This window comes from Purpureocillium lilacinum, assembly GCF_023168085.1.
Source record: "Purpureocillium lilacinum CBS 284.36 DNA, scaffold_7, whole genome shotgun sequence".
In the NCBI taxonomy this organism is placed as follows: Eukaryota; Fungi; Ascomycota; class Sordariomycetes; order Hypocreales; family Ophiocordycipitaceae; genus Purpureocillium; species Purpureocillium lilacinum.
This window is the reverse complement of record NW_027072117.1, coordinates 3,026,662-3,039,211: the sequence shown is the minus strand read 5'-3', so window position 1 is coordinate 3,039,211 and position 12,550 is coordinate 3,026,662. Positions and strand designations below refer to the sequence as shown.

Here is a 12,550-nt window from a genome sequence, read left to right as displayed (position 1 = left end):
CGCAGATCCGACTGAGAGTGAGTATCCATGGTTTGCCAATGAGAGGGTGTCCTGGCTTCATCAGGCACGGCTAACACCATCCATTACATTTCACGGGCCTGTTGGCCGACGAGCCGAGCCTGTATGTTGGCATGGATCATCCTCCTCCAGTTTGCCGCTCCTCTGGCGCCGCGGACCGTATCGCCAGAGCACCGATCACAACCCCGTCCAGCCAACAATACTAATGTAGGTTCTCCTTTTAGCCCAGGATTGCGTGGTGAGCAGGACGGCTTCTCGCTGCGACATGCACCGAGATAGACAAGCTCCCATTGTCCAAGGACCCATGGCCAGACCCCGCGTGCCACCAAATTGGCATTAAACTTGCATTAGTCCTCTCATCGACACCGGCGATGGTCAGACGTCGGCGTACATGCGGCTTCTCCGCATGTTCAAGTGCGGGGGATGAGAGCGGCGTAGCACGATGGTCTGCCGATCTCGCATGGCCCAACGTTGGTCTGACGCTTCCGTGGGGGGCTTCTGTGATAAAGACGTCTTGAACCCCTCTCTCGTGAATCCTTCGTCGGGCAATTCACGCTCGTCCTCGCTGGGGCAGTGTTTCGTTGCGCTGCTTGCGACTGTCTCGGGCGGCCGCGATACTCGTGACGCCGACGACTGGGCCTAATTGCTGCGGGCGACGACTTACACACTACGCACCAAGCATGGCTCACAACATCCAGTCCCAGGACGTCGAGTCCCAACAGCAGGACGACGCAATAAAGCCGCAGGCAACTCACGGAGACGGCACTTCCATCGCGTTCGACGAGAAGCAATCTGATGCTGAAACGCGCAGCCTCGGAACGCTGGAGCGGCGGCTCAAGTCGCGACATGTTCAATTCCTCGCCCTCTCCGGCGCCATCGGCACGGGCCTCTTCGTCGGCAGCGGGCAGGTGCTCTCGCTGGCGGGCCCGCTGTCGGCCTTCATCTGCTACGCCGCGACGGGGTTCAATCTGTACTGCGTCATCGTGTCGCTCGGCGAGATGGCGGCGTGGCTGCCCATCCCCGGTGCGGTGCCCGTCTTCGCCGCGCGCTACGTCGACCCGGCGCTGGGCTTCACCCTTGGCTGGAACTACTGGTACCAATTCGCCATCGGGGTGCCCATCGAGGTGACGGCCTGCGCCGTCGTCGTCGACTACTGGGAAAACAGCCTGCCCAAGGCGGCGCTCATAACGCTCTTCTTCTTCACCATGGTGCTCGTCAACTGCCTCCCCGTGCGCATCTACGGCGAAGCCGAGTTCTTCTTCGGCGCCATCAAGCTCACCACCATTGTCGGCCTCATCATCCTCATGTTCGTGCTTACCGTCGGGGGCGGTCCCTCGCACGAGACCATTGGCTTCCGCTACTGGCGCGATCCGGGACCCATGAACGAGTACCTCAAGGAGGGCAGCCTGGGCCGGTTTCTGGCTTTCTGGAAGGTCTTCATCCAGGCGACGTTTTCGTACGGCGGCAGCGAGATGGTTGTCGTCGCGTCGGGCGAGACGGAGAACCCGCGCCGCAACATCCCCAAGGCCATTCGCCGCGTCTTCTGGCGCATCGCCATCTTCTACGTGCTCTCCATCTTCCTCGTCGGGCTGTGCGTCTCGTCCAAGGACCCCAACCTCCTAAACGCCATCAGCAGCTCTGCCCCCGGCGCCGCACAGAGCCCCTTTGTCATCGCCATCGCCAACGCCGGGATTCGCACACTGCCGTCCATCATCAATGCCGTCGTCCTCTCGTCGGCGTGGTCTGCGGGCAATTCGTTCTTCTATGCGTCGACGCGCGTGCTGTACTCGGCCGCGCTGGACGGCAAGGCGCCTCGGATCCTGCGGTGGGAGCGCTTCGGCGTACCATACGGCTGCGTCGCCGCGACTACGGCACTGAGTTGCCTCGTCTACCTCAACGTCAATAATCGCTCCTCGGAAGTGTTCTTCTGGATCAGCAACCTCAGCGCCGTGAGCACGCTGATCGTGTGGGCGAGCGTGTCGTACACGTACCTGCGCTTCTACTACGGCCTGCGGTACAACGGCGTCTCGCGCGACACCCTGCCGTACAAGTCGCCGCTGCAGCCGTTCCTTGCCTACTTTGCCATTGTGTTTTGTCTCGTGGTCGCCTTCTTCAACGGCTTCGATGCCTTCTTCCCCGGCAAGTTCAGTGCCAAGTCATTTATCCCGCCGTACATCGACATTCCCATCTTCTTGTCTCTGTTTTTCGGGTACAAGCTGGTCAAGAGGACGAGCTTCGTGAAGCTCGCCGACATGGATATTTGGTCGGGCAAGGCTGAGATTGACCGGCTGGAGCCGACGTGGAAGGTGGTCAAGCCGCGCAACTGGCTGGAGAGGATCTGGTTCTGGATTGCGTGAGCTACAAACAGCTGCGCTTTCATTGCTGCGTTGGTTTGTTTCTTGCCGGTGCGGACCAAGTGAGCCTTTGCACCTTACAGTCTTAAGCCTCCTGATCGAAGTCATAGCTGTTGCCAAAGCCGCGGTTCATGTACCTGTCCAATGCTTCATCGCGTGACACCCAATCCACCGGCACTTCCAGCCCCAGCTCGCCTCGGGCCTCCAGGTCCTCAAGCAGCGGCTTCACATCGTCGCCCAATTCCAGCCTCATTCCGTTCCGGTACCACGGCGCAAAGTGTATCATGGCCAGCATAATGCGCACATCCTGCGACGAGTTCGGCATTCCGGCATGCCACAGCCTCAGGTCGCGAATCACCACCGCCCCCCTGTCGATCTTGGGCTGCACCGGCTTGAAGCTGCCGTCCCTCAGCAGTGGCTCCTTGATGCGCCCACTCGCGCGCTCACCGTGAGCGCCTTCTTGCGCCGACACGTCTTGGGTGTGCGTCCCCAGCCAGATTTCCGTAGACCCATTCCGTGCATCCATGGAAATGAGCGGCACGTTCACGACGAGCGCAAATGGGTGCGACGGAAACGCAAAGTCGGCATCCGAGTGGACGGGCTGTCTCTGCGGAGACGCGCCGGGCAGAGGGGGCATTGCGGCGTTGGCAGAGCAAAAGGTCCATTTTGGACGCGGCCCGAGGACAGACGAGGTTATCTGAGTTGCGATGCTGTCTGATTGCACGACGGTTAGTCTGGTGCTACCCACAAGCCTGAGAGGAACGCGACGAACTGGTAAAGATTGACGGAAAGAAGAACTCCGCCACGGGAGGCGCATCGAGCTGCAAGTTGCCCTGGTTGTAGTTGAACGGCCCCTTGTCGCCGCGGGCTTGAAGCTCTCTCGCGTCCTTGACCATGCGCGCGTTGAGAATGTCCAGCTCGGCGTGAGGCGCAACTCCATTCACCACGACGAGTCCGTCCAGGTGGACATGACGGACGGCCCGCTCGAGGTTCCGCGCGTCGAGACGCTTGTTTGCGATCTCCTGCGCGGATGGAGTGATGACGATGGGGAGCCGCGGCGCCGCGGCGGTTGTGTAAGTCGACTTGGTGAGGCCGAGCGACCGCACGGCGGCGCGGCGTGCCAGTGGATAGAGGGACAGCATCTCGACACCCGTTGGAATGGCTCGGCTACTCTTGTATGCCTTGAAAGGATAAGATCGCGGAAAAGGGAAATGGTGTCGTCGTCGCCCTCTTCTTATAGCCAGCAGGTCGCGGTCTCGTCGAGGATGCGATTTCCGCCTGTCGGGTTTGGGTGCTGAAACCGGCCTAGAGGGCTTCAGGGCGCCACCACCCCACGTCTCGCATCTTCAGTTGGCTGTCCCCCTACAGCCACTTACACAGCGGGCGGGCAGCAACAGAGGATATCATCCTCCCGTCGTCGTCCACGCTGCCTTCAAGTCGTCCATCAGCCTCCCCACCGGCCATCCAATAACCCTCTTACAACCCGTCAAGTTGCCCAGGACGCCCTGCCGTACAGCTTCATTCCGAATGTATTTGGCGCCTGTGACATGTCAGCGCGAACATCCCCAAACGTCCGTCAACATCGCTCCGCTGATCTCACTGTAAGATATCGGCCCAAAGGCATTCACGAGCACCGACGGGATGCGCGTCGTAAAGGCAATGGCGCAAATCTCTGAGGCATAGCCATCGAGCAAGTCTTCCCTACTCTGACCGGAAATACTGACCCCGCTGTGCAGAGGCGGGAGATGGGTGAGCCGTTCCGGTAACGCAGATATCGCGAGGATACAGAAAATGGTCAAAAAGTAGTGCATCGCAGACGCTATGAGACTCAGCATCGCTTCACTCGGCAGTGATGGTATACTTACCGTGTGAGTCCTCCAGGAACCACACCTTGGCCAATTCTCCAGCAGCGCCCTCTATCCGACCAAACGGCTTCTGCGCTGCGGACAGGCTTTGGTACCACGCTGTCGTGGCATTCATCAGCTCCATCCATTCTTCGTCCTCGACCGGCCGCTCGAATGCAGCGTTGATCAACCGCCCGAGAATAAGCGACGCGGTGTGGAGATGACCTGGTGGGAGGGCATGTGACGGGACGACGACCTCGCTCAGGTCCATCTTGAGAGGGCAGCCCTCGAACAGGCTAAACGTAATGTCTTCGCGGAGATAGTTCCAGAAGCCTGCCGTGAAGAGCTGGCTGGACATGTCGTTGAGCAATCCGCGGCGCGAGGCCAGCGAGTACGCGCCCTGCAGATGCCGGTTCGGGTCGACGTCCTCTGTCGCAGTCAGTCAGCCATCAGCGCCATGGCAGAGTTCAGATCAAACAGGCATCTCGGCATTACCATCAAGAATCTCATAAGACCGCAGCAGACAAACCGTCGCAAGCGCAACCCCATTCTCCAGCAGTGCGCTCCCCTCCCCCAAGGCAATCAGCCTGCCCACGCACTCAGCGTGATACATCCTCGCAGTGGCCAGGGTCGCCTTCGCCCCAGTCGTCGTCTTGCCGAGGTGCATCGCCGCGACGGCCACCGCCCCGCTGAACAGGAGCGGCTCGTCCAGCGCCAGCCTCGGGACGACGGTGGCGAACTGGCGCGACGGGTCGCCGAGGTCGTACCAGGCGGCGATGGCGGATATGTAGTGATGGAAGGCGCCCGCGACGTCGGCCTGGGCCAGCGCATCGTGGGGACTTGACGCGACGGCGATGGCCGGCTCCGGGTCGGCATGTTTGCGCTTGGACGGGCCGTGCTGGATGAAGGTGACGGGCTTCTCGGAGCGGGTGCAGAACAGGCCCTTGCTGCTGCACAGGCCGCACACCGGGCGGACCTCATCGCCTGAAGAGCTATCAGCGAGATAGTTTCGGTGCTGGTGAGATGCAGACGGACATTTCACCTTGCGCTTGCGACAAGTGTCGCTGATGGCTGCTCAGCACAACCACTGGTCATTAATGGCGGTTGGTCTCACCAGGCTCGTGTGAATGTTAGCAGCGTCCTCGCCATCGGATTCAACGTGAACTCACCTTCTTTGTTATACACACGCGGCATGGCCCATTAGCGCAGAGAGTCGTCGCCGCTCGAGTCTACTGAGGACACAGTTGGGGGGCCATCATCCGGGGAGTTGAGGGGAGACAGAGTGAAGCCCGCAGTGGATGGATGCGAGTTTAAGTCTCAGCTCACCCCACATTCAGCTCCCCCACGAGCAGCCTCTCCTCTTGCCCTCAGCTGTCTCGGCGCCTCAAACAACCGTCTCACGACATGTCGTCCTGCTCCAATCTGAACCGAGGCTGTCTCGGTGCTCTTTTTCAGTCTTTGTATCATTCACTCATTCACCGTCCGCAACGAGCGACCCATCATGCCAAGTAGTTTACGCCTTTAAACTCCAGGCATTGGGGCAGTAGCTCGCCCAAGCTCTAGCACACGTCAGGCGCATGAACCTTGGCGCAACGCATCGCTGGACCCTGCGCCAAGGGCTACACAAGCAAGCAACGACCCAACAGACAGCTGACACATTCATGCAAACACCCACGGCATGAACGCCACGTCCGTGCTGCTTGTTCCCGCGACGATCCCATCCCAGGACATGGATCTCCCTGGTGATTCATGCGCGCCCGGGGTGTTGTGCCACCCACAAGGCTGATTCCCCCACGGGCCACTCGACCCTGGTCCCGGCGCACGTGTCCACCCACTTACACGCCCTGGTGAACACGATATAAACGCGGCAGAGCCCAGATCGTCGCATCCTCGATCATGTTGTCACCCTTCATCAGCCGAGCTCTAGGGCTCGCTCGCACATCATGGCCGGGAACGTGCCACTGCAAGAACTCAGACGCCGTCGCAGGGTCGTCACCTGTCCGGCATGTCGCCAGACCGCCCTCACGGTGCGCATCCGCGAGCCGTATCGGAAAGTCGAGTGCGCAGCCTGACCGTCAGTCTCCCATTCTTTCTCTGAGCTGATATGAGTGACCGCAGTATGTTCATGATGATCTATCTCGGCATCTTGCTCTTTCCCATATATGAGCACTTCCGTGGCCCAGGCGGCGCCTGGGTGACACATTACTGCTCGCGCTGCGGCCTACGGCTCGTCGTCTACCTCTCCGGACCACGGGGTCACTATATCCACGCCAAGGAGGCGACGCTGCAGCCGCTCCCTTCAAGTAACCACAATACAACAGATATGAGGCAGCATCGAGAGCCGAAAAGCGAACGTTCCGGCGTCCGGTATTGTCCATCCCCATTAGGTCCGCCCGGCCCGGTAGACAAATCGTTGATCGCGAATCACACCCACCGCTACCAACATCTTCGAAGCTCGACGACACTCCACGTTGATCCAGACTCTACGGACGGCATTCCCAGTGCGGTGTGGAACGCAGCGAGGACCCAGAAGCTGCATCGCATCGACCGCCTGAACGCCTTCGAGCCCAACGGCGCCTTCCACGCGCGGTTCCTCTGGCCAGGCAAATTCGACGCGTCCGAGCTCATCCCGCGGCGCTGGGCCTTTGCCAACTCGTGCCTTTCCGTGGTCGACGCCCGTACCAGTCGATGTGTCGGTGCGGGCCAGCTCACGCAACAGTCGTGGGACACCGTCATATACCTCCCACGGCAGGACAGCAACAACCCGTCACCGGCCTCGACCCCGCCGTTTCTGTCGTATGACTGTAAAGTTGGCCAAGACAGACAAGTTTTCTCCCGTCAGTGCCCACAGTTCTTCGTGCCCGGCCCGCAGGGCAGCAGCAGCACCCTGCTCTGGACAGTCCGCCGCATCATCACGGCCGACGACGTCGAGGAAGGCCGACCAGGAGGCGCGACGACAGCGCGCCCCAAGCCCATAGCGCGGTTCGTCCTGCTGGACGGCTACGACCGCCTCATAGCCGCAAATGACGGGGCATGGAGCACGAGGAAGAGCTCTGGCGCGGGCTCGGGGACGCGACGCGACGTGCTGCGCGTGTATGCCCCGGCAGACGACGACGGCGATGCACTGGTGGGCGCGGTGGTGACGAGCTATGCGGTGCTGTGCGCGCAGCTGGTGCGGAGGATGCAGTGGAACGACATCCTCAAGAATGAGGACTAGTTGGTTGATGGACTTGTTGCGACATTGACAGTGAGCGAGCTGTTTCTATACGAAGCGTGTATGTGTATGTTGCTCTATCCTCAACGCGCGCCCTGCCATGGATCCAAGCAGGCAGCCCCTCAACGAAGCGTGTATATATGCCTTTCTTTCTAATTTTGCTCACTCTGTCCGCGATTGTCGTCTATGCATGTATGTACTCCAGCGCCCAAGTTAGTTCTTGCTCTCGCCCCTGCACTCCTCCAACTTCCTCTTCTGCACGCCCTGCTCGTCAAAGTTGTCGTCGGCGAGCCACGCGTCGAACCCGTGCTTGACGGCCGGCCACTCCTCGTCCGTGATGCTAAAGTAGGCCGTGTCCCTCTCGCGGCCCTTGACGACCATGTGTTTTCTGCCGTGGCAACATCAGTCATGCTCCTCTCATCCTGCTCTTCATCCAGCCACCCGCCGAAGACAGCGAACATGAAAGTGGGAGAGAGGGCGTTTCAAAAACTCACCGGAAGATGCCCTCAAAGGTGAACCCCAGCCGCCGCGCCGCTTTCAGGCTCCTCGCATTAAAGGCATTCGCCTTCCACTCGACGCGCAGATACCCGAGCGCAAACGCACTCTCCACGAGCAGCGCGTACGCCTCCGTCCCGACCCTGCTCCCCTTCGCCGCGTCGCCCAGGATCACAGACCCAATCTCGATGCGCCGATGCGCCGGCACGACGCTCAGGTACGACATCATGCCCACTGCCTCGCCGCTGCTCTGCTTGACCACGGCGTAGAACTGCGGATCCGTGCCCTTGCTCCACGCCTCGCACGCTTCCTCGCACTCCCGCCCGTCGCGCCACCCCGCCGACATCATGTACGTCCACCGCCAGAGGTTCTCCTCGCCGCCGAGGTGCGCGTACAGCGACGCCGCGTGCGCGCCCGCCGAGAGCGGCACCAGCGACACCGTCTTGCCGACGAGCGCCTCGTGCGGCGGGAAGGGGACCGGCGCGTCGCGGTCCCGCGCGGGGGCCGGGGGGCCGACCGGCTGGCCGTGCTCGAGGTGCTGCTGCTTCTGCTGCGTCATGATGGGCGGAGCCTTTTTGATCGATCGGCACGTTTTCCCGCGTCGGTAGAGGGAAGCCGCTCGTGTCCTGGCTCGCTCAATTGATGAGTGTTGATGAAAGCAATTTGTTGGTTACAGATGGCTCGGCGCTCACCGGGCTTTTGTGGGATCCATCCGGCGATGACACACTGGGGTCGGGCCGGCCTCCGCAATCGGGCGACGACATGGTGCGCCCTTTGCGTGGAGTGAGCACCAGTCCGTCCAAACAAGTGAACGGCAAGCGGCGGCTCTTGTTTGGCAATGTAATGGCACTGAATGGTGTGCTTTGAGCCGACTTCATGCATGCTGCACACTCAACACGATGCTTCACCAATTTCGCGCGCAGTGGCGCGTCCCGTCTGCGACGACTCACCCTACACCGGTCAAGGGGACAAAACTCTCACCTCAACAATCATTTGTGCCTAATAATGCCCGTGCCATTATCTCACAGTAAATGCTACACGCCATATCTGGCGGAATAAGTGCAGACGACAAAGCGTCGCCCGCGCAACGATAGCCGCAAATGCCCATGCCGTGCCGTTTGTTACCTGCCCCAACATGTTCATCAATCACAAAAGCCAACCCGTGACGCCGTCCCAGCAATTGCAAAGTCTAAGTGTGTGTCCCGCCATGTCGTCGCCTCCTTCAGGCTCATCTATGTAACGAACCGATCGTGTACGTGTGGTTCCATCTTGCGCCGCCCGCATGAAATCGTCGCCGTCGAGCACGCCGCGGCTCGTGTTTCGTCGTTTGCCGACGCCACCTCGGCCAGAGGTGGACGCCGCATCAAAGTTCCGCGTCATCTGTCAAGTCCCCTAGAAAAAGAATGAGGCGACAAAAATCAGGCACGTGTACAGTGTCGAAAACGTGAGCTCAAACTCGAACCACGCCGCCTGTCCGCCAAACGCAATCTTCTTGCTCTTGCGCGTCGGGTGCGCCACCAGCGTCTTAGGGTCGCGCTCCAACAACTGCTCGCGGTCCGGCATCATCGGCGGGTCGATGGCATAGGCAACCGGCGTCCAGAGCGAGCTGCAGATGAAGATGAATGTCAACGGCGGCCAGAAGGCGTGCGTGATGAGGCACTGCAGCAGGTCTCGGGTGCTCTCCTGCAGCGCAAAGCAGCGGAACGACGTCAGCACCACCGCCACCAGCGTCAGGTACACAAACGCCAGGTGGAAAATGGCCATGTAGTTGACCAGGATCGCCCAGAGACGGCGCAGCATGTTCTTCTTGAGCACCGGGTCACGCTCATTGAGCGCCGACGCCAGCGAACCTGTCGGCTTGAACGCCTGGACCTCACCGCCGAGCCACTTGGGCAGAACAAAGGCCCGGATCAGGCACAGCGCGATGTAGGGAGACATCCACAGCTGGTAGCGCGAGCCGCGCTGGCCCGTGTGGTAGCCCGCGGGGATGAAAAGGACAAACTCGCACAGTCGGTTCGAAATTGTGGCCGCAAAGCACGTTCGCACGAGCCAGCGCAGCTGCTCCTGCGTCGCGTACGCAACCAGCTGCTTGCCCATGATGAGAATGATGGGGATGGCGAAGAGCGAAATCGTAAGCAGGATCGTATACATGCTGAGCGATGCGTACAGGAAGCCCGAGAAGCGCTGCGCAAACGTCATCTGCCGCACCTTCTCGCCCCAGAGGCAGAACTTGAGCTTGAACGACGTGTCGACGGTTCCAATGGCCCACCGCGTGCGCTGCTTCAGGTGGCTGCCGAAATCCTCGGGGACCGTACCGAACTGGAGAGGCTCATGCACGTAAGCCGTCTTCCAGCCCTTGCCGAGCATGAGCGTCGAGGTGGCCACATCCTCGGCAAGAGACCCGAGCGGGAAGTTGCCGATTTCCTCGAGGGCCTCGCGGCGCACGACGTAGCCGGATCCGGTGCACCAGGCGACGCCGAGCGTGTCCTTGATGGGCTCGATAACGTGGACGAAGAAGTCAAGGCTCTGCGCGAGCGGATCCGACGGAGGCGTGTTGTAGAAGAGCTGGGGCGGGCAGGCGAGAGCCATCTTGGAATCCACCATGAGATGGGGCAAAACGGCGCGAAGCCAGTCACGCTCGGGAATCTGTGATCTGTCAGTATTTACGCAGAAGAACGCACGCATCGCCACGAGGCCGAACTTACCATGTCGGCGTCCAATGCGGCCATGAACTGGCCGGCGCCACCGGGAAGCAGATTCGACTGCTCGAGTCCAAAGTTGAGGTTGCCGGCCTTGAAGTGGTGCGGCTGTCCGGGGATCTTCTCACGGGCCATGTAGAAGAGATTCGGGCACATCGCGCTGAGGCGAGAGCAAGCGGCCTCGAGCGGCGCGGACCTAGCATCGTCGAGAACAATGACGCGAAAGCGGTCGGAGGGGTAGTCCACGTCGCAGGCAGCACGAACCGTGTCCAGAACGAGATCGTCATCCTCGCCGCAGCACGTCACAAACACATCGACTGTGGGAACGTCGGTGCCCTTGAGGCGCAGCCTTTGCCTCCGGCGCTTCTTCATTGACATCATGGTCCAGCTGTTGTGCATGAGCGACGGTATGGCAACGGCGATCTCGACCGCGATGAAGATCCAGGCAGCGGCAAAGGTCGTGTGGTAGTCATTCTGGGCCCAGATGACGCAGGCGATGCGCAAACCCAGATACAGCAGGTACAGGGCCGTGTTGGTGAACGTCAAGACCGGCACCAGCTTGTACAGGTAGCGCTTCCAGCCCTTCCAGATCTCGGCATCGTCGCGCTCGTCAATGACCTGGATCGTGGCCTCGGTCGACGAAACGCTCCAGTCCTTACTGGGCGGGTGCTGCGGGCCACCGGGCAGCAGCGCGGCGAGGCTGATGTGGCTCTGATTCTGTTGAAGGTTTGGTTAGCACTGTCTGCGGCTCGCCCGTTTACAAGGGACGCAGTGGAGTTTATGCAGTCGTACCATGGGCGTCGTGGGACCCGAATCGGCAAACGGCAGGTATCTCGGCGAGGCAGACGAATCGACTGGTGTCTGGTTTCCTGTCCGCCACGACCGCAGGCTCGCACGAGACTCGTGGCCGTCGACCAGCGTCTGCGAATCGGACCGGCCCGCAATGGACGGGGGCCAGCTGGGCGAGACGGTATCCTCGGGGAGCTGGTTGAAAGACGAGGGCCTCGGGTACCGGGCGTTCGGCCGTACTGGCCGCGTGAACTGGGAGTGATAGTCTTCTGGAGGAGATGGCTGGTTTCGGCGCTGGAAGGTGCCGATCTCCAGCATCTCTTCCTCCTCAGGGTAGCCCTTCATGGCGGCGGTAGCGACGCTGCGCAGCGTCCACCGGTGTTTTTAAGCGAGTGGATTGCTGGATGAGACGGCCAGATCAGGGGCGGGAAAGAAGGTTGCGTCTGCTGTGGGAAGCGAACGGAGGAGCTCGACGGAAATTAAAGAGATTGCTGAAGCTGCCGAGCCGGCCGGGCAGGAGGAGCAATCTCAAGGCGGCGATAACGAGAGAGGCCGTGCTGCGAGGAGCTGTACGGCGCAACCGTTGCTCGGTTGAGGCGGAGAAGGAGCAGCAGCAGAGCAGTGAGGCGTGGTGTGGTGTAAGGTGTAACGAACGAATTGGGCGGGAGAAGGAGGTCGAGAGTGCGCCGTCGGGAGCGAGTATGACGGAAGAGGTTTCGGATGGGTAAAAACGAGTGTACCTGGTGAACGAGAGTGGGAGAGGAATGCGTGAGCGTCGACCGAGTGAAAGACGGATGGACTGAGACGGACGGGGTGGACGGAAGCTGCTGGGCGGGCTACCAAGTGCGGTGGAGAGTGGAGCCGCCACTGCGCCTTTGGGGGGGTCCCAGGCAGGTACGGAGCTGTATGAAAGAAAGGTACTTGCTACTAGGTACTTTGAAACGAGCTTTTCCTTGCAGCTGGTGCAGTGCCCAGTGGGCAGCCTATCCGCCGTACAGTGCCGTTCAGAGCTGCACCCTTGGTGAAGGAGACGGGACGGATCCAGTACTACTGTACAAGTCCCTGCGTTGCACCAGTGAGCGAGTGGGTGGTGGCACTGCCCATGCCCGCCTGGGCCGCCTGTGCTGCCTGTCGCGG

General features: G+C 60.8%; 6 protein-coding genes across 6 annotated transcripts; 2 read left to right on the top strand and 4 right to left on the bottom strand.

The window, feature by feature from the left end:
- Nucleotides 1-698: 698 nt before the first annotated feature.
- Nucleotides 699-2,375, top strand: PLICBS_009832 (uncharacterized protein; the record flags this gene model as incomplete). Its single annotated transcript, XM_018328355.2, has 1 exon — nucleotides 699-2,375. The coding sequence occupies one exon, from the start codon at nucleotides 699-701 to the stop codon at nucleotides 2,373-2,375; it is 1,677 nt and encodes a 558-aa protein (XP_018173041.2).
- Nucleotides 2,376-2,457: 82 nt separating this feature from the next.
- PLICBS_009831 (uncharacterized protein) lies at nucleotides 2,458-3,514 on the bottom strand (the record flags this gene model as incomplete). Its single annotated transcript, XM_065601724.1, has 2 exons — nucleotides 2,458-3,086; nucleotides 3,145-3,514. The coding sequence occupies 2 exons, from the start codon at nucleotides 3,512-3,514 to the stop codon at nucleotides 2,458-2,460; spliced, it is 999 nt and encodes a 332-aa protein (XP_065457796.1).
- A 697-nt stretch (nucleotides 3,515-4,211) lies between these two features.
- On the bottom strand, nucleotides 4,212-5,410 carry PLICBS_009830 (uncharacterized protein; the record flags this gene model as incomplete). Its single annotated transcript, XM_018328356.2, has 3 exons — nucleotides 4,212-4,645; nucleotides 4,712-5,200; nucleotides 5,386-5,410. The coding sequence occupies 3 exons, from the start codon at nucleotides 5,408-5,410 to the stop codon at nucleotides 4,212-4,214; spliced, it is 948 nt and encodes a 315-aa protein (XP_018173042.2).
- Nucleotides 5,411-6,159: 749 nt separating this feature from the next.
- PLICBS_009829 (uncharacterized protein) lies at nucleotides 6,160-7,433 on the top strand (the record flags this gene model as incomplete). Its single annotated transcript, XM_018328357.2, has 2 exons — nucleotides 6,160-6,275; nucleotides 6,335-7,433. The coding sequence occupies 2 exons, from the start codon at nucleotides 6,160-6,162 to the stop codon at nucleotides 7,431-7,433; spliced, it is 1,215 nt and encodes a 404-aa protein (XP_018173043.1).
- Nucleotides 7,434-7,643: 210 nt separating this feature from the next.
- Nucleotides 7,644-8,484, bottom strand: PLICBS_009828 (uncharacterized protein; the record flags this gene model as incomplete). The annotated part of the gene is made up of 2 exons (XM_018328358.2): nucleotides 7,644-7,818; nucleotides 7,925-8,484. 2 exons carry the CDS (start codon nucleotides 8,482-8,484, stop codon nucleotides 7,644-7,646), a joined length of 735 nt encoding a protein of 244 aa, XP_018173044.1.
- Nucleotides 8,485-9,317: 833 nt separating this feature from the next.
- On the bottom strand, nucleotides 9,318-11,758 carry PLICBS_009827 (uncharacterized protein; the record flags this gene model as incomplete). The annotated part of the gene is made up of 3 exons (XM_018328359.2): nucleotides 9,318-10,571; nucleotides 10,631-11,341; nucleotides 11,417-11,758. The coding sequence occupies 3 exons, from the start codon at nucleotides 11,756-11,758 to the stop codon at nucleotides 9,318-9,320; spliced, it is 2,307 nt and encodes a 768-aa protein (XP_018173045.1).
- Nucleotides 11,759-12,550: the final 792 nt, after the last annotated feature.